General features: G+C 51.9%; 2 protein-coding genes across 2 annotated transcripts in view; both read right to left on the bottom strand.

Moving 5' to 3' along the window:
- Positions 1–2,256: 2,256 nt before the first annotated feature.
- Positions 2,257–6,227, bottom strand: LOC116462078 (uncharacterized protein C3orf36-like). Its single transcript, XM_032144341.2, is given in 4 exon segments — positions 2,257–2,358; positions 2,360–2,433; positions 2,435–2,907; positions 6,209–6,227. Coding segments are annotated over 4 exon segments (600 nt in total). The 3' UTR covers positions 2,257–2,324.
- Positions 6,228–6,614: 387 nt separating this feature from the next.
- Positions 6,615–21,737, bottom strand: part of SLCO2A1 (solute carrier organic anion transporter family member 2A1) — a 98,283-nt gene continuing 83,160 nt past the window's right edge. The window contains exons 9-14 of the mRNA XM_032143729.2: positions 21,213–21,402; positions 19,055–19,220; positions 16,546–16,709; positions 12,385–12,449; positions 9,728–9,851; positions 6,615–8,784 (exon numbers count right to left, since the gene is read on the bottom strand). Of these exons, the coding sequence (XP_031999620.1) occupies positions 8,667–8,784; positions 9,728–9,851; positions 12,385–12,449; positions 16,546–16,709; positions 19,055–19,220; positions 21,213–21,402 (827 nt within the window). The 3' untranslated portion in view covers positions 6,615–8,666. The remainder of the gene's footprint in view (positions 8,785–9,727; positions 9,852–12,384; positions 12,450–16,545; positions 16,710–19,054; positions 19,221–21,212; positions 21,403–21,737) is intronic.

The raw sequence follows: 21,737 nt of genomic DNA, 5'->3' as shown, positions 1-21,737 counted from the left end.
AGGACTGCCCTCTACTCAGCTCCAATCCATTGTTTTTGGGCTGGAGTACTGCACCAAGGTTTTTCAAGAGAAAACCCGAGTGAAACTCTCCCAGTGTTTGGAGCTAACTTAAAGACATGTAAATATCTTGTAGGCCAACTAGAACCCTTGTGCTGGGCCCAGGCTCAGCCAGTTTCTAATGCCTGTTTTATAACAAGGCAAGTTCTGGTGCTGGGATGGGCTCCTGCATGGCCTTTTGCTAACCCTGCATTCTGCACTGGCTCAACCTGGCTGCCAGGAGCCTGTGGGTGCCTGGGATGCTCCTGCTGCTGGCTGGTCCTGCTCTCGGCTCTGATGTCTCCTGCTCTAGTATCCCAGTGGCCATAATGACAAGGAGGCCTCCCTCCTAAGGACCTTTGCCAGCCAGGTTCCCTCTTCCAAGTACACGTGTAGCCCCAGTGGCCTTTTACACCCTGAAATCTGGTTGCATCTTGCCTCTGTTAAAATTCTGTCAGCGACGCCCCATCATCCACCAGCAGCACCCTGTTAGTTACTAAAGGAGATGTACATGATACACTCTCCCTCTAGAATCCACCGCTCACCGTGCTCTGCCTGAGGCACCTTGCAACTGGGGGCGCTACTTACACCCTGCCCTCCAGGCAAACATGGTCCAGCTTTCTCACCTCTGAGTCTTCACTCCTGCAGTCCCCTCCGCCCAGGACACCTTCTCTAAGGCCCCTGTCAACAAACTTACCCTATCCTTCAAGGCACAGTTAGAGCTCACCTCTGCTCCAGATCTCCAATCCCCTAGGGAACGGGCCTTTTTCACCTTTGTTAATCCACCACATACACCCTCTTCCCCCTGCATTTCCATGCAGGCATCTGTCTGTCTGCACTTCTCCTTCATGGCACTATTGCACCTGTAATTGATCAGCCAATTGCAGCCACAGTTTGGATGCTTTCTTGGTTGTCTGTCTGCCTTCTGTTTGTCTTGTTCACCTCTATAGGCCTGGTGCCCAGCTTGCCCGGGTGCCTGAGTCTGTGACGGGATGGGTACCTGCCCCTTCCCGGGGTGGACAGTGCCCAGAATGCTGACATCAGTTTCTTTCTGACATGCACGCCTGTCTCAGGGCCAGGCCCCAGGAGGTGCTCTGGTGACGGTTTTGGAAGGAGGAAGCAGAGGCTACTGAACCCCCTGCAGTGGCTGAATAATCGGTCCCAGATGGTGCTAGTGACGCAGTGGGTAGGCTGACAGCTTCTGGGTGCTAATGGCCCCACAATGCGGCTGGGGACCACCCTGCCCACGGCCGGTCAGAGAGCCTGAGGAAGCCGTGTGTGCCCGCGGGCCCTCTCTGTGCCTCGTGGCACCTTAACCCTCTACTCTCCTTGTTCTCTAACGTGTTTAATACACTTTCGTGCTGAAAATATAAATAGACTAAACGGTGCTTTATCGCGGGGAGGCAGAGAGGAAGTTTCCTGGAGGCCGTGTCCCGTGAGCAGGCGCCGGTGGGCTCAGCCCCCGGGCCCTCCGGGGTAGCCAGAGTAGGGGGAGGCGTGCGTGCGGTGGGCGAGGGGAGCCCCGCAGGCCCGAGGGCACCCCGGCGGGTAAGCGACCTGTCCGAGGCGCGCTGACCCAGGTGGTGGAGTCCCGCCAGGCTAGCTGTGGGGCGGCGGGGGCGTCCTGTGGGCGTCCCGTGGGCGTCCCGTGGGCGGGCTGGGCGTGGCGCCTCCGCGGGTGGCTTCCCCGGGCCGCAGCGGGGACGGCGCCCCCTGGTGGCCGAATGCTACTCCAGGGCGCAAGGGGCCGCCCACCCCGCCTCGCCCACCCGGCGGGGACCTCTGCGTCTTCTCTGAGGAAGCCAGAGGAAAGGAGCCGAGACCGCAGTCCCCTGGGCCCGTTTCCTCGTCTGTGGAATGGCATGATAATTGCATCTCACAGGGCTGTCGTGAAGATTCAAGGAGCAAATGTATGTAAAGCGCTTCGGATGTCTGGTACATTCTGAGCCTTCAACCCACCTGAGCTGTTGAAACTCTGGGATTCAAGCGGTTCGGATCAAAGAGGAATGGTGTGACACCTGCCTCTGTCCCTTCCAATGTGGACTCAAGGGAGAGCGTGTGTCTCCTCCAGAATCCCCAGTCTCTCTTTTGTAAGCTGGCAGTCATGAGATGTAATGAGGACAAAGGTTTAAACAAATGTTGGTCCCTATCTGGGACCTCTGAAGTCACTTTTAATGGATTTGGGGATTTTACAGATTTAAAAAGGGGTGCCTGCTGTGGCCCATTTATAGACCTGTAGAGCGAAGAGAAGGAGATTAGTCACACTGGCGGCCGGAGTAGAAGCCGTTTTAAATTAGCTGCCCCGCTCTGCCTTGAGACTGATTTTCTGACTCTCAGTTTCACGCTTGGGTTCCAGCACCCAGATGAGAAGAGAGAGAAGGTGGAAGAGGAAGGGAGAGGAGGGGATAGAGCAGCGGCCACCACCACTCCCTGAGCGGGGGCAGAGTGGGTGGTTCCCCCCAGGTGGGCAAGGTGGGGGCCCCCTGGGTGTGCTGGGCAGGGGTGGAGTGTGCTGGGAGCACGCGGGAGGACTGCGCCTCTGCTCCTCGCGGTGTGGGGCAGCCCACTCAGGAGCCCCTTCCAGTGTAGACTCCAGGACGGTACTCTGAGCTAGGAATGCCTTCCTGAGCCTGGTTGGTGGGGGCTCTGAGGTCATTCCTCCAGGCCCTGAGTGGGCAGAGGGGAACGTGAGCACTAACCCAGGAGCGGGGACTAGGCTGAGCCCACTACTCACAGCCTGGGGTAAGCCAGCCTCAAGACCCTCCAGGATGGTTTCAGCCTGGATTCGACTGCTTCTCCTGCCTGACCACTGCGCTCCTTCACAGGCCTCTGGCCGGCGAGTTCTCAGGATGTGCACAGGTTTCCTGCTTCCTTACCTTTGCACACCTTTGCTTATTCCTTTTGCCCAGAAAGTCTTTCCCAGCACATTTGACTCTCTTGAATTCCAGTCTCTCCCGCATGGCTAGGATCAAGCCCCTTCTCCCATCGCTCATCAAATGAACTCAGAGCACTGGTACTTTGCCCTGTGTTAAGGTCTTGTCCTAGCTCTGGACTGTATGTCCTTGAACGGTAGGTACCATATGTTTGTCACTTCTTGTCCTTATACACATCAGGTACTACATAAATGAAGGGAGGCATGAGGGACAACTGGAAGGGGCCTCGTTTTCTCCATGTTCAGGATGGGACTAGTCATAGCGGCCCCACAGGGCTGTGGGAACTCTGGTGCGATTCTGCCATGAGAGTCACCCCATCTCCTCCTTGCCCGCGGGGTCTCGCTCCGTCAGCTGTCCTCTTGGACCCCGCAGCCTCCCCGTCCTGTGGCCTTTTGCCCCAGCCAATCTCTTCCCTCTGAAGCCATCCTTTCCTTGACCCTGCATCTCTCAGCCACCACCCCATCTCTGCCTCCTCTGAGCAAAATCGTCTTTCCCACCTCCCCAGCCCTCCGCAGACTGCCTCGGCCTTGCCTGGGCATATTCCCTTCAGCTTCAGGGACTCACAATTGGTGCTTCCTCCATTGGGAAATCTTTCCAGACTGTGCTTCCCGACCCCGACAGCCCCACAAAGCTGATTTAAGTGTCTAGGTGAGCAACTGTGTCCACCTAGGTTCACTACCCACAGTAGAGGGTTTTAGTGCTCAACCATATCTGCTCTTTCCTTCTTCTGAGCACACAGAATATTCTGTTCCGCTCTTGCGGCAGCTAGGCTGGGAGCAGAGTGAAGAGCATTACTTTGGGGCAAAGCATTGCTTAGCGGTGCGGGATCTTCTAGGACTTTCTTCCCGTGCCCCATCCATCATGGCAGCTTATAATGAAATGGAGGTACCTCAGGTTCCAAGCAGTCTGGGTTACTGAGCCACTGACCTGAGAGTCGCCCAGATCACCGCAGGTTCTGCGAGCGAGATACCATCTTTTGTTGTGTCAAGTGACTAAGATTCGAGAGGTCTGTTGCCACAGCATAGCCAAGCCTTTACTCACTGATTTACTGATTAAAGAGTTGTTTTAAATGGGTTAATGGCTTGGTAAACTGTAAAGATCTGTGCACATTTTAGTTATTATTATTGCTGTCAAGTTGTAGCAGGGCTGGAGACATGATGTGGCTGGGAGAGTGGAGGAATGGCCAGGGTATGCCATGGAGAAAAACTTCCTCTCATTTATGATTTGCCAAGGGCTTGCCCAGGATCTGTTTCCATATTTAATCTCTGATGAAAGGTTATAATGAATCTGGTGTCTGGTGCTACTGGCAGGAGATGGACCTTTCTTCCAGGTATTTACTTCCTGTGGTTGTGAAAGATAGGATGTATTTCTCCTGGATTTTCTGCAATATAATATTTTAATATCAATTTGATACTGACTGGCTTCAGCCTCCAGCTTAACTGTATCTCTCCATCTTTGAGAGTGGTTGAATAAAATCACAATATGGCTTTGTTTCTTGAGCAAGAATCTGCTAAGCAGTCACCAGATGGAGCTGTTCCCTTGAAGGTCTGTCTGCAGGATTCTCAGGGCCTTTTCTTCTCAAAACCCTTCCCTCTTTGTCTCTCTTCTCCACAACTCTCTTTAACTCATGGTGCTATAGGGATAAATTGGCCCTGTTTAATGAATAGTTGTGATGTTGTTGCTAGTTGAATAGAAGGTAAGTAAATGAACTGTTACCTGGTTCTTCTGCCTTCGTTACCCACCTTAATGGCCCTCAAGAGATTCCCCCACTTCCCTCCCATGGGCCAGTGAACATCAGTGGGAAAAGAGGGGCCTCCCCACCATTGTAGTCCACGCTGACTCTTCAGAATGACTCAGCTGGGGTGACTGGGCTGGACCAGAGAGAGGTGGACAGCCTGGTTTGAGTCTAGGCCTGGCCAGCTATTATCTGTGTGAAATTGGCCACAATGGTTGCTTCCTCAGGATCAGATTCCTCACCTTTAAATGGGGCGTCCATCAGGCAGGATCACCCCAAAGGGCTTTGGGCCAAAGGATAATTGATATAGTATTTAGTTATCACTGTATTTGCGCTTTTTCCAAGAAGGGTCAAAGAAGGATGGGATAAAAAAGGTTCCTGCACACTCTTCCTTTTCTGGCTTTTTTGTTCAGCCCTTGAGGGGCTGGATTCTGTAGGGAGAGGGAGTGGTGCAGAGGAGTGGGCTTCCTAGGACTGGGGTTGGGAGAGGGCATAGCTGCTAGTATGCACAGGGAGGTGGGCCTAACCCTGGGGTCTGGGCTTTGTAGGGTTTCCAGGCTCAGGTGAGAAGCAAGGCCATTAAACAGCCTCGAATGGGAAAGGGACCAAAGACACACAATGGCACCCTTGAATGCGTAGGCATCCAAGGACCTTCAGATGGCTCTAGGAGCCAGACCCAAGCATGGTTGATATTGAATTTCCAGCCAGACAGCAGGATGGGGGCTTTGAAATCAATATCTGATTTAAAGAAATAAGTGATTTTTTTCTTTTTGCACATCCAAGCTTGTGAAGTGAGAATGTCTCTCTCAGTACTGATAAGGGCCTCATATAAATGTGAGCTCTTGGATTGTTTTTCATGCTCACTGACTCTTGGTTGCAGCCACCCAAAAAATCAGATTCACAGGCATCTCTTCACAGGCATCTCTTCACCTTGTTATCCTTCACTCACCTTTGAACATACCAAAGGCCTATCGAGCCTATAAATTTCTCAGCGGCCTAAGCACAGATGGGCATCCCCCAGGCTCTACTGCACTGACAGCCCACCTCACAGGATTTGGGAACCACCCACATCAATCTCATGAGGGGGCCATTAAAAGTGCCATTCCTGGGTCCCCGTTAGACCCACAGAAGTAGATGCTGGGGCTGGGTGGAGGGTGTTGGGAATTTGCATTTTAACAGCATCCTCTGTGAGTGTCACACACTCAAGAAAGTTTGTTAAGCTTTGCTCTAGAAGTGAAATGAAAGTGACACTATTATATTCCCTGCTGACAGCTGAGAAGAAAGATTTTCTGGAGAGTAGTAGTACTGGTTGTGACCATATGATCAATTGGATTATGATATTAATTCTGTTTTGTGCGATGGACTTAGCTGTTTGCGTCCAACTCCACTTCTGGATATAAATTGCTGATCCGGCCTCCTCAGAGCCCAGCAGAACTTCACTGAAGGAATAAGCAGTGTCTGGTACCTGCCTGATACCAGGCTAATGGGTTGACAGTTGCATTACCTCTAATCCCTGTGGCCATGGGCCCCTGGGGTCTATGTCATGAGCACTTCCTCTGTTTACAAGATGCAGGTGCTGGCAGGGTGCAGTGGCTCATGCCTGTAATCCCAACACTTTGGGAGGCTGAGGCGGGAGGATCATTTGAGGTCAGGAGTTTGAGACCAGCCTGGCCAATATGGTGAAACGCTGTCTCTACTAAAAGTACAAAAATTAGCCAGGTGTGGTGGCACAGGCCTGTAATCCCAGCTACTCTGGAGGCTGAGGCAGGAGAATCGCTTGAACCCAGGAGGCAGAGGTTGCAGTGAGCCAAGGTCGTGCCACTGCACTCCAGCCTGGGTGACAGAGCAAGACTCCATCTCAAAAATAAAATTAAAAAAAAAAGTGCAGGTGCTGTCTGTTCTCTGACAGATGTATATGACAACATAAATTCATGACCAAGTTACCTCAATAGCAAAATTAGAATATTTTAATAGTAATATAATAGAACAAAGGTTTGGGAGTGCAACCAATCTTCTAGAACATGAAGGTTGGCATTCATTGTTCATAAACTCAGCTGAAGGCAGTGCCTTCCAAATGTGGTTAAATTGCCGTGGGAAAGACCAGGGTTAGTTGCAGGGCATCGTTTTCCAAGCAGAACCATTTCAAATGCTAAAACTGGCCCCTGAGGTTACATTGAGCCTCCCTTCCTGAGTGAGATGTTTGGAAATGAGGTGGCTTTGGAAATAAGCCTGTCTGTAACAGTGGTTTCCACAAAGACTTCAGTCTCATGGCATTGGACTTTGTTTGGACACTGACATAAATATTTTGGCATATCACCATATGAGGCCTTCCCAGAGGTGGCTTCCAGTATGCTTCTGGAGGGGGTCTTCCAAGAAGAGTGGCACTTAAGGGTCATGTATGGCCATGACCCATGCCCAGCTGTTCCAGAGGACATGGTGAGACAGAGCTGTCTGGCAAAGGGCCAGGTGCAGAGTCAGTCTGGGGGCCATGGATGGCATGGATAGTCAGGTCAGGATCCTTCATGCCAATCTGTGGCTTCTTGCTGTCCCCACCTCTCCTCCTGCTCTCACCAACTCCCACACCCCTAGTCCCACACTGCCCACCGAGCACACCCTGGGAGAAGGTCCTAATGTAAATGGAGGGAGGTGAGGTAAGAGCTGAGGGAAGCTGGGTGGAGAACGCTGTATTAGCATTGCTTTGCACAAAGTCGGTCTCCGATAAATATATTTGTTGATGAACGGCCTCCTTCGTTGGCTTCTGTCTCTCAACCTCTATCACATAGCAGCTGTGTCTCTCAACCCAGGCACCCACCTCTCTGGAGGCAGTGAGAAGAGGCTGAGAAAATGGTAATGGTATGAGCACGTTTGAAACCAGGAAAGCCAACCTGACTGGCTGTGTTTTGTGGGCTGCAGCTTGCCATCCAGCTTGATGACAGTGGACATCCACTCTGCTTCATCACTTGCTTTGCCGACCTCTCTTCTGCCTCTACTCCTTGGAATACGGGCTGAAGTCCAGACAGGGAAGTGCATATGAAGCCACCTCATCTGCTGCCAGGGAGATGTGGGAGGTTCTTCCCAATACTCTGAGGTGAGGGGGTCTCATCCCCACATTGAAGGGGTGGGAGGTTGGGCATTGGGACCATTTCATAGGCCTTCCTTGGGTCTTCACTGTGTTGTAGCTTTCTCAGTTTGAAACATACCCCAGAAAGACAGGGATAACATGTGAGGATCTAAGGACAGAAAGTCCAGGGTTCATATGGACAGCACTTAGATGACCCATCCTTGGGGTTTCTCAGTCCCTGCTCTGGTGCCTGCATGCAGGTAATGGGCAGAGACTGTACTTCCCAACATGGCAGCATCCAGAATGGCCTCTAGGTACAGGAAGTGAGGATCTGACGGGGAGGGAGCCAGCCCCTCCCATAGTCTGTGCAGATGCCAAACCCAGGTGCGAAGGGGGCTACAGCCAGTCTCCCCAGTCTCCCAGGGGCTCTGGCTATTTATTAATAACTCAGCCACTTCCTTCTTCCTCTCACCCCTGCTGCTCTGCAGGATGTGGGCAGTCAGCGGGAGAGTGGAGCTGCCTGGCAAGAAGGGCAGATACCCTTTTTCTCTCTCCTTTTAGGATTCCCCCCAGGGCTGGTGAGGGGCCTGGCTGCCTCAGTGGGCATCCTCGATGGAGGACCCAGCACTGAAGTGAGCCTGGGCATCTGGGGGCCTCTTCCAAGGGGCCAGGGAAGACTCAGCCCCCCAGCTCTGGCCCATGCAGCCCAGGTGCACAGTGACCCTGAGGAACTGCAGGGAGGACTCTGGGAGGAGGAGGTAGGGAAGGCAAATGAGGACTGGGGTTTTCTTTCTTGTTTAAAAATACAAAAAGGAAATGACATGTTAACATTAGTGAATACAGGCAGGTGTGGAAGAGGCAAGGTCCACTCTCTGGAGCAAGGCAGTGGCCCGGGCTGGGGTCAGATGAGGCCTGCCGCCTTCTGCACATTGTACTCCTTGTTCTTCTTCACCCTCCAGCTGATGAAACAAAGCAGCAGCATGCCCAGCGCCTTGTAGCCCATCTGCAGGCCCAGGTACCTGTGGTCAGGAGGAGGCAGGACCGGTGAGGGAGGGGGCTCTGCAGCCCACATCCCAGGGCCAGGACCACTGGGAAGAGCCACGTCATTCCCTCGCTGGCCCACGAAGGGTGTGGGCACCATCCAGGTGGGGATCACTTTCCTCATTTCTTTGACCCAAAAGGGAACAAAGCTGCAGGGAAGCAGGCAGGGAGTAGGCATGGGACTCCTAATCCAGGGCTCGTCATCCCTCCACTGGCTCTTTCCACAAGGCCAGAGGTGACCCGGCTGCCCCAGCCAGCCCTGGACGGTCCTGTCCTCCAAGCAGAGCCAGAAGGAGAAGGACATCTTCTCGCTGCCCTCTTGGCCTGTCCCCTTTGCGGTCTTCTCTGCCACTCCCATACCATTTCCAGCCCCTGCCCGGTCCCCTCGAGCCCACTTTCCTGTGGTTTCTGGGTCATATGATGACGACAGCAGGTGAAGTGGCTGGAAGGGGTGCAGAACCCAATAGCACTGCAGCTGGACTTGGCCCATTGAGGCAGGTTGGTTCCCCTGCCCTGGACCTCTGCCAGGAGCCATGATGTGCCCCCGCTCTGTCTCTGAGCAGCAGGAGGCTGGCCCCCATTGTTCCACAGCCATGGCCTCTTCCTTGGACTCCAGCCATCCCCGCCCCTTCTTTCTGCTGCTGCCCCTTCCAAAGGCTTTCAGGTCAGGGAAGTCCCTGGGTCTGCTGCCCCTTCCAAGGGCTTCTGGGTCATGGAAGTCCCTGGACGTCTCCCTGTGAGCCCTGAAATGCCTGTTATAGTAGCCCCTGCTCCCTGTCCATGGCAGGGCCGCAGAGGTGGCCCTTCATGTTCTCTTCCTCGAAAGCCTGACAGCCCCCACAGTAGCCACTGGGCATATGACTACTGTCATCTCAAGCCCAGGGCCTGGCTCTGGGACACACATATATGTTGGGCCCTCACCTGTCTCGGAGAGCATCGTTGTCATAGTAGGCGCAGGCCCCTCGCCTCCCCAAGCAGAGTGAGTTCCACCGGATGCAGGAGTGGTCAATGGTGAGGCCATAGAGGGCTGGAGATGGCAGCCAGGCTGGAAGAGGGTTCAGAAAGCCCTGGTCAGGTGGAACTGCAGGCAGAGGTGCCCAGCAGGGGTGTGGGAGCCAAGTCCCCGACACAGTTCACATATATGAGAACGGCTCTGCCGCACCCATAGGCATCACAGTGACTCTGGAAAGCAGAATAGCTTTCAGTGAAGCCTGAATTTCTCTTTCACCAGAAGGCTTAGAAAAGGGACCTGGGCCATTCTTTCAAGGCAGAGTAAGTCACAGGGATCACCTTGATGCCAGCTCAGACATCCAACATAGTTCTCCTGAGATCAGCTCAGAGTGGAGATACACGGGCCTCCACTGTGTGGCAGGAGGCTCTCCAGGCATCGACTTCTCAGGTCCTCACACTGGCCCCGAGGTGTGGGTGCCCACTTTTTAGTGAAGAGGAAGGGGTTCTTGGCTGGGACACTGTAACACAGCCAAGAGAAGTCAAGGCCAGTCTTTGAACCCTGGTTTATGGAGGTTTGAATCCCGTGCACTTCCACCACACCAAACTGCCCTATTGGATTAGACAACACCCCTCTGCAGACCTCCCAATACCTGGCTGCTCAGAGCTTCTGTTCTGGGCCCCTGAACTTCCCAGCATCTGAGTGCTAAGATTTGGCTTGGCAGGGGCTATGCCTTCCTGGCTGTCTAATATTCCGGATGCCTACACTACCTGTGGGTAGTGTACCACTAGCTACAGCTCTAGGCAGTTACTGGACTGGGGAGGGGCTTGTCCAGGATTTACACCAAGGCTGGCCTATCCCATTCTCAGAACCACAGTGCTGAGAACAGCCTCCCAGACTTTGTTTAGGGCCCTGTGAGCAGCTGCTTCCAGAAGAAAGACAGACAATGTTCCACTTGTGGCACTGCCCACAAGTGGGAAACTCCAAGAAGAAGCCTCTCTACTCAGATCCTGCTCACTCTCGAGTCTCCAGGTGAACAGGGGGATGAAAACTGGCCAGACAGAGTGATATATGACACTTCCTTGTGTAGAAGCAAAGTCCAGAAACATTGTCAACCCAATGCCAATGGGTAATTTAAAACCTGTAATAGGAAGTCCTTTTTTCTACCCAAGAGTGGATTGTGTTCTTGGGTGATAAATGGAACCCCTCCAGGCCTGGGTTTTCTCATTGTGGTCCCACATTGAGTTATCTGAGCTCAAATGGAAAAACAAAGGCAGCGAGTGCTTGGAGCGGTGCGAGAGAGTCCGAGAGAGTCCTTGTTTTCAAGGTCATTTTCGAGGTTGCTGGAGGAAGCAGGAAAGGGCTCTTTGGAGCCTATCCTAGGTGCTGCATGGGCTGAGAGGAATGTGAGGTCTCTTTCCCAGCAGAAGTGTTAGAGAAAGTTAAGTTACAAATGAAAATAAAGAGCTCTGATGACAACGGAGCCTCTGCCGGGAGGACAGGTAGATCCTCCCGCTCTGCTTCCTCTGTGTTTATAATGTAGGCAGCAGGAGCAGGGTCTGAAGGGGCTCTGCAGGGACTAGAGGAACAAGAAACCCCACTGAAAAAGCTGGTTCATTCCCATCATCCAAACACTTCTCCCAACATGGGGTTGGATTGGGCTCAGCAAGGGCTCCCGCTCACCTGGCCCCCAGTAGAGACATCACCAACACATCTCAAAGTGGGGATGGAAGCCGCTGCAGGGTGCGGTGTTGACCTGGCCCCTGGGTAATGAGGCACAGTGGGCTATACATTATTTCAGCATTTATGGTCAGAAACAACACCTTATAGTAACTGAAGTTCCTCTTGCTGGAGTCTCCATATTCCCCTCTGTAGTTTGCACCCTTAATTAATACATCCTCCGTTCAATTAGGTCCCTTTACTACTGTGTGCCTGTCATTACAAGGATCTCTCTATTACTGCCTTGTGTTAAGTCTAGTGCACAGATACGTCAAGAAGGAACAGCCAGTGTGAGCAGTCCAGGAACGGGCCTGCATTGTGCCCCCAGCCCTCAGCCCAGGCACCCCGGGAGAGCACCCCTGCTGCCTCAAGCAGCTCGCCCTCCCGTGGGGCACTGCTGATGACCTGTGCACAGCTCCATTCCTCTGGTGGGCTCTGGACTGCTTGAGGGCAGGCAGGACTCACCAGCAGAGGGCCCCACATGGAAGACACTTTTGCTGAATAGTTTTAGGAGGAGTGAATTTTGTAAAATGGAAAGGAAGCCAGGGCTGGGCTCAGCCGCTGCTCTGGCTTGGCAGGAATGCAAAGTTTTGTTCCTACAGTGAGTTTTGGGAGAAAGATTTAAAAATACCTGCCTTTAACACTCTATTAGGTATTCTCAGCTGTGTTCACTTTTCATTTTTCTTACATAACTTAGTTAGGAATGAATGCCATAGATGGAGTCTTTCCTAACCTCAAGCAATCTGGGAAACCGTCCACATGGATTTTGGCATCTGCCGTTGATTATGCACAGCTTCTCTTTGCCATGGAGATGAGATGGTGCTTCCTCCATCGCTACCCTGCACCCATAGCCCTCAGATGCCCCATTGCCTGGGGCCACTTTTTGGGAAGAGGGGTCTTAGACACTTACCCAGCAAGCGCATCAACAAGAACTGCACCCCAATGGCAAATGACTTTTCCTCCTGGTTCACCACACTGAAAAGGCAGACAGGAAATCAGCAGCGGGAGGATTCAGGGCTGCACGATCCCTTGGGTAAGGGGCAGCCAGCCTCAGGGCGGGTCAGAACCAGCCCTCATGTGGCCTGATGAGCCCTCTGGTGACCGAGTTCACCTGGGCTGAATGCTCTAGTTCTTTACGTCAGTGGCCTCAAAGCGTGGTCCCTGGATCATCAGCATCCCCTGGGAACTTGTTAGATATGCAGATTTTCAGGCCCACCCCAGACTTACTGAGTCAGAAAGTCTGGGGATGGGGCCCAGCAATCTGTATTTTACCTCCAGGAGATTCTGATGCACCACTGAGAACCACTGGTCTGTGTGATTTTCAGGGCTGCCCAGAGCCCCCTTCAAGAAGCAGAGGGCAGTAGAGGCTAGGAGTGGAGAGAAGGATGCTGTGGGTGTGTTGATAGCAGCAGGTCTGAACAACTCCCACAGAATGTCTTATACCAATAAAAGACAGCCCTGCTGCAAAGTGTAATTAGGGCGCTTTGGCTGCAGGCTTCTGTGCACAGCTAAAAGAATTCCCTACCCCGGGCTAGCTCTGTGGGTGTGTGCACACAACTCCACCCTCAGAAAGGTCCCATGTTTGGCTTAATGCTCTGCTGCAGCTGTCTGGAAATTCTTAATTTTTGAGCCAGGGGCTTTACATTTTCATTTGCAATAGGTCCTGCAAATTAGGTAGCCGGTCCTGCCCCTAACCATCTTCCTTCAGGAGAGGAAAACGTGTTTGGCTGAGGAAGGAGATTCAGAGAGAACCGGGGATGGCCCTGCCATCCCAGCTGGAGAGTGGAGAGAGGGAGGACACCCCCACACAAGGTCGGGAGCCAGCAGCTGGCCAGCAGAGGCACCTGATGAGTGACTTGACTCCAGGACTTTCTGTGCTCTGAGCACACACACTCCCGGTGGGTGCTTGTCAGGAAGAGCCTTCAGTACTAGGGGACGGTGAGGAAGGGAGCTCAGAAGTAATCCCCAGGCCTCTACCTATGGTTTGTTTCACCAGCACCATCACAGTTCCACTAGCAAACTGGAAAGGGACCTTTGCCCAGCCCCCCTGAGGGATGGCCTGGTGAGACAAATACTCACCGGCGCAGGGGAAGAGGCACCCCTTGGGACCCCCAATGCAAAGTGTCTCAAATCCTGTTGTGCCTACAGATCCCTCCAGTGGTCCAGTTCATAATAGATGCCTGCCTTGTCTTGGCCCTTGCCCTGGGCAGACTCCCCTAGATTCTCAATGAAATGGGACTTGGCCACCCCAATTTGGCTTTTGATTGAGATCTTGGGCCCCTTCTAGTCTCTGTGCCATGTGGCCCTGAATGAAAGCTGGCTTTCTGACCTCTCTTTCTCCTTCCGCATTTTCAGCTAGCCTTCACTTCCAGCTTGTGTTCCCATGGCTAACTGGGGGCCAGGACTCATACAAATAATGCTTGGGTCACCTACAAAGTCATCATTTTTTTTTTTTTTTTTGTCTGAGACAGAGTCTCATTCTGCCACCCAGGCTGGAGTGCAGTGGCCCAGTCTTGGCTCGCTGCAACCTCCACTTCCCAGGTTCAAGCAATTCTCCTGCCTCAGCCTCCCGAGTAGCTGGGACTTCAGGCGCCAATCACCATGCCCGGCTAACTTTTGTATTTTTAGTAGAGACAGGGTTTCACCATGTTGGCCAGGCTGGTCTTGAACGCCTGACCTCAGGTGGTCCACCCACTTCAGCCCCCAAAGTGCTGGGATTACAGGTGTGAGCCACCACACCTGGCCTATGAAGTCATCTTTAAGCTTCTCCTTCTTCACAATAAATAGCATCAATTCTGTCATCTTTCCCAGTGGGATTTATCTTTAAATCGTGGGATCCTGGGGCCTCCTCTCCATCCCCTACCCCCACTCGACCTAGAAAGGAGAGATTTTCTAGAGAAGCCCACCCTGTGGTTGAAATGATGCTCTGTTCTTCATGACCTCCTCGTACCTAGGGTTTGACGGGAGTCCTCTGGGAGGTGATTTGACAGGGATTGCCCTTCTCCCTGCTGCAGAGGGTCTTGCCAGGGAGATTTTCTTACCCTGTGCCCTCTCCTCATCATGGCCTCATGTAGTTTTATGTCAGGGCTAGAGGGTCCACTGTGGTCCATCTGACCCAAGGTGCAAGAAGGGAAGCCCGCTGAAGAGTCTCAGGTGAAGGTGTCAGTACTTTAAATGCGCAGGATGGGGAGCGGTAGAGAAGGGGGTGACAGTGGTGTCAGGGGAGGCAACATGCCGTGGGTTCCAAGCATCCCTGCACCTTCTTGCTGAGTAAGCTCAAAATGCAGGGCCCTGACTACTGTTTTCCTGCGCCATTTCTCAGGGTTGTAGTTGCAATGAGCAACTCTGAGGCATGAGTTAACGTTTCCTCCAAGACCAGGAGCAGCGGTGCTCACTGCTCACCATAGAAGTGGTGGCTCTTCTATGCTCAGTGTTCTTGCAAAGTGTACACCTGGGCCTCTCTGTGTCACCCCTGTAGGATTTGGGGGGCAAGGATAACTGGCACACCCTAAGTTTTGTGCTGCTTTCTGTGCTGTAATAAGGTATTTTGTCTTTGACCCAGGAGCCTCACATCTTCTGCCAGCATCCTTGAAATAGAAGTTTGATTTGACAGCTTTCATGCTAACTTGATAGCTCGCTTATAAATAGGGTAAAATCCCAGATCCCAACGAGTGGCTGCATCTGCTCCTTCCTTTTCTCCTAGCCTTCTGGGGAAAATAGGTCACAGACACCTAGCTAGCTGTGAATTATTATTATTATTATTTGATTAGTAGTGATAATTAACCAATATATAGAACACCTTATATTTACAAAGCAATTTAGCACAGAATCCTGACACCAACCCTTTGGGGTCGATATCATGATCATCATTTCATGAATAAGGAGACTGAGGCTCAATGAGGTTAAGCAACACCCTAACACAGCCAGTATGTGGCAGAGCAGGGACTTTGATCCTGGCACCGGGAGTCCAAATCCTGTGTTTTTGCCCTCTCTGCTTGCGAGGTGAGTGAGGACAGGAGGGAGGGCAGCGGGGGTGGGTTAGGTGAATTTGGTACAAATGTTGTTTTCTCCTTGCAGCCAGTGAGGTGAAGAGCAGGTCATTCCCAGTGAAAACCTCAGAGGCATTCATTGCCAGCTGCCAGCTGTAACGGGACACCCCGCTCCTCCCCTCCAGCTCTGGCCAGCCGCTCCCTTCCTGACCTGGGGACTTGGTCCTGGAGCCAATCATACCGGGATTTTCTCATTTTCATCCTTTTCCATAGCTCTCACTCTGACTCTGAAACTTTCCACATTTTCCTGCCTTGGTTTTATGCATCCAACTAAATTCTCTTTGCTCTTCTCATTTCTTTTAGGATTTAAAAATAAGCAAACCTACAGGCATTTCCAGGTGTGGAGCCAGGCAGCCTGGCTTCAACACATGGCTCAGCCATTCACTGGCTCTGCCATACTAGGCTAGTGATTTTTTTTTAATTATTATTTTTTTTGAGACGGAGTCTTACTCTGTCACCCAGGCTGGAGTGCTGTGGCACAGTCTTGGCTCACTGCAACTTCTGCCTCCCTGGTTCAAGTGATTCTTCTGCCTCAGCCTCCCAAGAAGCTGGGACTACAGGAACCGGCCACCACGCCCAGCTAATTTTTGTATTTTTAGTAGGGACGAGGTTTTGCCATGTTGGCCAGGCTGGTCTTGAACTCCTGACCTCAGGTGATCTGCCCGCCTTGGCCTCCCAAAGTGCTGGGGTCACAGGTGTGAGCCACCGCGCCCAGCCTAGGCTTGTGATTTAACCTCCAATGTGCAGAGTGGAGGCGCCAACAGGGCCTGTATCACATAGACGCTGTGGGACTGAATGAGGCCCTGCAATGAGGAGCTCAGCACAGAGCCTCCCCGGGCAGGGATCCCAGCACTGTTGCCATTAGTATTATTTCCCCTGAGCAAAAGAACCTTGCACATTGTCATTCAAAGGACTCTGAGAGCCAGAAAAGGGGGGAGAGATGAGAAACAGACAACTAGGCACAAAGTCAAAGGGAGATGTGGGGAAGGAGAAGCCACGCCCCAGACCCGTTTGCCACTCACCGCAGAACCATCATGTAGAGGGGGTTGTGGGAGATGCAGGCTATCAGGGACACGAAGGAGATGAGGAAGATGGCCGGGAGCAGGAAGTGGGCACAGGGGACAGGGCACGATCCTGTCTTTGCTGAAGCAGATCCGCCGGTCACACAGCTGCAGTTCAAATAGATCTTGAAGAGGAAGGGGAGGGAAAAGGGGGAAAATTTGTTATTATTTCACTTTCACACACTTCAGACGTCTGCAGCAGCTCTTGCTGGAGACTTAGGTTTCAACCCTTGTGTCCTCTGGGTCTGGTTCCCAGGGAAGGTGGGTGAGCCTGAGGCCAGGTGAGGGTTTCAAGCTGCCCCAGGGGTCCCACCTCTGTCATTGTTTGGGCAACAGAAACCATCTTCTGGGATGGGCTGGGCTCCTCCAGAAGTCACATCTGCCTCTGGATGCCCAGGATCACTGCCAGGCTAGGCCCCCAACCCCCAGCTTGGAGCCAGGGGCCCAGGTGGGCTCTCCTTTGGGCCAGGCCCCCCATGCCCAGCAGTGGTGTTTTTGCAGATTGTTGTTTTTGCTGTTTGTGTGTTTATTGCAGAGGGAGGCATAAGCAGTAGGAGGGCAATGGGAACACAGTGGAATTCCCTGGGTTCTGATTCTGTCAAGCCTTTGCTGGAGCTCCCTGTCTGAAAGGAACTCCTGCCTAGAAGGGACTCCAGAGAAGGAGGCCCCTGTCTCAAGTCTGCAAGTCCATATGGCTCAATACTGTTGTCCAACTCACTTTGGTGGCTACTGCCCTGGTCTGGTGGTCTTCACCTTCCTTCGCTGCCCTCGTCAGAGGGCCCAGCCTGTGACAATTTCAGTGTCCGAGCAGTTACAGGACTAATATTAGAACTAATGGACTAGTACGTTTTCTTCTGCCGACGGTGGTAACTATGCACCCTCTTCACCTGGCCCCTAGGAAACTCCAAAGTCAGTTATATACAATATTGCTGTTACTTTCCTCAGTCTGGATTTTTTAAATAGAGCTGTTTTTCTTTATAATTTACTGATTTTTTTCTTGATATTTTGCTAATGGGTTTTTGTCTTGAGGTATGTATGCTGTTATGGGAAACTTGCCAAGATTATTTCTGGAAGTAGGTGGCTCAGAGGTAAGTTAACAGAGATAAGAAAACCACAGAAGCCACCACAACTGGAAGGCAACTCAAAGAGCATCTTGTCCAAGTTCCTTGTCCTTCCTCTGCCTGGGAGCCACGCTTCTTTGCCCGCAGAGGTGGCAGTGGCAACAGCCTTGCCCTGTCCTTTCAGAGGAGGTTGGTAAGTAGGCAGTAGCCTTGCCCATCCCGTCCATACAGGCTTAAGGGAATAAGGCATGTTCCTAGCTTACGCTAACTGCACTGTCTTCTCATTGCTCAGCAGTTCCTAAGCCTGGCCTGCCTGGCTCTGGCTCCTGCGTGCTCCCTGGCCAGCTGGGTGTGACACTCCTCCTACAGCACCAAGCCTGGCCTTTTCTCTTCTTTCCTACAGCATGCCCAGTACATTCATGCCCTTGGGACTTGCACTTGCTGCTCCCTTTATCTGGAATGCATTGCTCCTGGTGTGCATACAATTCTGTTCTGGTTGTTCAGTTCTAATGTCACGCTCTCACGGAGGCCCCTGGGAACTCTCCATCCTATTAAGTCCTTCCATAGCATGGGTTACTTTCTAGAATTATCCTGTGTGTTGATTTGATAGAATGCACACTCCATGAGAACAGGGACCTTGTCTGATGGGTTCACCATCACATCCTCCGCACTCACGGCTGTGCCCAGTGTTCTGTTTATTGAATAACCAAACAAATGACTCAAGTCAGTTTGCTGCTGGCTGATCCTAGGAGGTGTGGAGCCACAGAAAAAAGGACTGTACTTTGCCAAGTGAGTCCAGTGAATGGAGGTTGCCCAAGTGGAATGCTGGTGGCCAGAAGATACATGGCTTTGAATAGAAGTGCCCCAGACTGAGGCAGAGCCCTGGGTTCAAGTCCCAGGCCAGCCCGAAATAGCTGCATGACTTCAGGCCAGCCATGTGGCCACACCTGGGAGCTGAGGGGTTGAACCAAATGCCCTCAGCCACTGCTTCTGGCTCTACCCTTCCAGGTCCGTGTCACAGAAGCCTAATGCCCTCGATTTATCTGGGCCACGGCCAGCCTGCAGGACCCAGAGATGCCCATGAGGATCCCTCAGGATGGGGCTCAAAGGCCTCAGCTGAAGGAGTGCTTTGACTGGTTTCTGCTCTGAGAAGTTAGGCCTGAAGAATGTGAATTTGTTGGACATCAGCCAGTCTTTAATTGACTATGGGCTGTCAGCATCTGGTCATGACCCCAGGGTAGGGAGGTAGAGAGAGGTTGGATGTGGCTCAGAGGAGGCCAGGATGCTGGCAATGAGTGTGTGTGTGGAGCCCCGCCTATCCTGGAGCCGAGAATCAGTCTTTGAGGGCATGCACTGAGCTCCGAGATCCTGTGGGGCTCCTCTTACCTCTGGACCCTGGCTGCCCTTACCAGTTGCTTGGAGGTTGCAGAGCTCATGTTGATGTTGCTGCAGCCGGCGTGGCAAGGGGAGAGGTACTCGATTCCATTGTCCCCACAGACTGGGTGGAAGATAGAATCTGGGCACGAGCAGTCCCTGCGGCAGGCAGGAGACTGCGGATGTATAGAACTTGATGTGCTGCCAGCAAAAGAGGAAACGGGGAGTCAAACAAAGCAAGACCAAAGAAAAACCCTACACTCCAGCCCAGTGTGAGTTCCTGGCCTGGTGAGTGTGTCTGTGCATCTTTATTTCTTTTGGGCCAGTGCCACCCTGGGATCTGAATTATGCCTGGTGGAGCCAACAGTGAATTTGCCACTGTTTAGTGGTCACGGCATCTCTCCATTTCTTCTGCCACTGGGAGCCCAAATCCACTAACTATGCGCTGGGAAGACCTGGCTGGTGAATTCCCTGCCACAGTAGGCGTCAAGACAACCAATCAACCAAAAAGGGCAGCTGCAACGGGCAGGTCACAGACAATATTCGCCTTCCCTCTTCTTCAGCCGGAAAAACAGTGGCTGGGACCGCTGAGGCAATCCAGGATTTAGTTTGCTGTCTGTCTCCTGGCTTAATGTAGACCTTGCCCAGAGTTACTCCATCCCTTTGAGCTTCAACCAGAGGGATTTCACTGGTTGATCTCACTGTTCCCACTGTTCCCTGGTATCTGATATTCATGACCTTCTTCAGGGAGGGTTGGGAAAGGGGCTGACAAACCACTGTCCAGATATTTCACTAGTATAATTATACGAATGAGAGTTCATCTCATGTGCCAGGCACTGTGCCCGGGGGCTTTACATGCACAATCATCACAATGAGTCTACAGTGAATTATTTGCCTTTGTGGATTAGAAAACCAAAGCTTAGATAAGGTAAGTAACTTCCCCCAACTAGTAAGGAGAACTGGTATACAGTCCAGGCCTGTCTGAGGACAAAGCCATGTGCTAAACTCCCAGCGGACGCTGCCAAAAGGCCCAAAGGCTTCTCGGCTTTTCTCAATCCACAGTCAGCCTGCAGAAGTGCCGTACAGACCAGGGGTGAGCTCCCTACCCCGAGCAACCCTCCTTCCCCCAAACCCCTTCTCTCCTTCACCCACCAAAGACAGAGGAGGTCATTTCAAAGAAAAAAAAAATAGAGAAAATACCAGGGCTGAAAGGTACAGCATCTCCAAATGTTGCAACTTCATTAGGCAAAGTCGAAAAAAAAGCTTGTTGACAGGTGGCACCCAGGAAAAAAAAATGTCCCTTGGTTGGCATCCTCCCCCTCACAGGGCTCTGAAGCTCTTCCTGAGCGTAAAGCCAAAGTTAACACTGTGACCCATATTGTTGTCTGCAAACCAACAGGCAGACTTTACCTGCCCTCCTCCTCACCTGCCCTAATTTTTCAAGTCTGCCATCACTCTCATTATTCTTCTCCAGATCTTTTCAAGTCTCCTTTCATCTCTCTTCAGCAGCTAAATGAAACTGAAATTCTAGCCAGCACAGAGCTGATGCTAAACATAGCTTATTTCCTGGTTCCTGTGGCTCGCAGCCCTACAAATTCATCCTGAAATCAAACAAATTAGTTTTTGGTGCTTCTTAAGAAAACAGAACTCTAACCCTGATTGCTGGTGGCCCAGTATGAGCCTTTGATCTCTTCTTATAATGGAGCAGACCATTCAAGACCTGATTTTCTAAGTTGCCACGTGAGAGATCAGATCAAAAGTGGGCCGGGAGGGGTGGCTCATGCCTGTAATTTCAGCACTTTGGGAGGATGTGGCAGGCAGATCACTTGAGGTCAGGAGTTTATGACCGGCCTGGCCAACATGGTGAAACCCCGCCTCAACTAAAAATACAAAAATTAGCCAGGTGTGGTGGTGCACACCTGTAATCCCAGCTACTTGAGAGGCTGAGGCATGAGAGTTGCTTGAACCTGGGAGAATCACTTGAACCTGGGAGGTGGAGTTTGCAGTGAGCCAAGATCATATCACTGCATGACAGCCTGGGTGACGGAGTGAGATTCTGTCTCAAAAAAAAAAAAAAAAAAAAAAGTGTACAGCAGAGAAGAGAGTTAAGGAAGCAGGAAGGAAGATGTGTAACAGCCAGATCTAGGCCCTGGCCTTAGCAAAGGGGATCTCTCTACCCCTTATTCCCATTACCTAGAGGGGTAGACTTCGGCCACAGTTGGGGTGGAGCATCCCATGAAGAACAGAGGAACACAAAGGATCATGGAGATGGTGATGATGGTGGTAGCCACGCGGGGAATGGTTTGCAGAGAGAAAACAAAGCGCTTCATGAGGATTCCTCCAAACAGCATCCCCAAAGCTGCAGCAGGGAGGTTCACAGCACCTATAAGTGGAAAGAAGGAGGTGATCCAGGTGCACAGGCCTGGGACTGCATGTGGGTTGCAAACACTGAGCTGGATCACTGAGAAGTAAGCATGGCTTCAGGAAGGAACATTTGGTATGTTAAATTGTAATCGAAATAGCTGACATTAATTGAGCATTTACTGCTTGCCAGGCACATCTAGAGAAATATCTTGAGATAAGATTGCCTTGCCTATACAAAAAATACAGAAGTGGGGTTCTTGCAGCTTAAGAGATGTGGGTTGAATATGCATTTATTAAGCACATTTCATTCCTTGGGGCCTCTTTGCATGGGACCGCATGAGGTTAGCAACACAA

Source organism: Hylobates moloch, unplaced genomic scaffold (assembly GCF_009828535.3).
Source record: "Hylobates moloch isolate HMO894 unplaced genomic scaffold, HMol_V3 SCAFFOLD_22, whole genome shotgun sequence".
In the NCBI taxonomy this organism is placed as follows: Eukaryota; Metazoa; Chordata; class Mammalia; order Primates; family Hylobatidae; genus Hylobates; species Hylobates moloch.
Note: the sequence above shows the minus strand (reverse complement) of the source record. Positions and strands in the feature narration are given on the sequence as shown.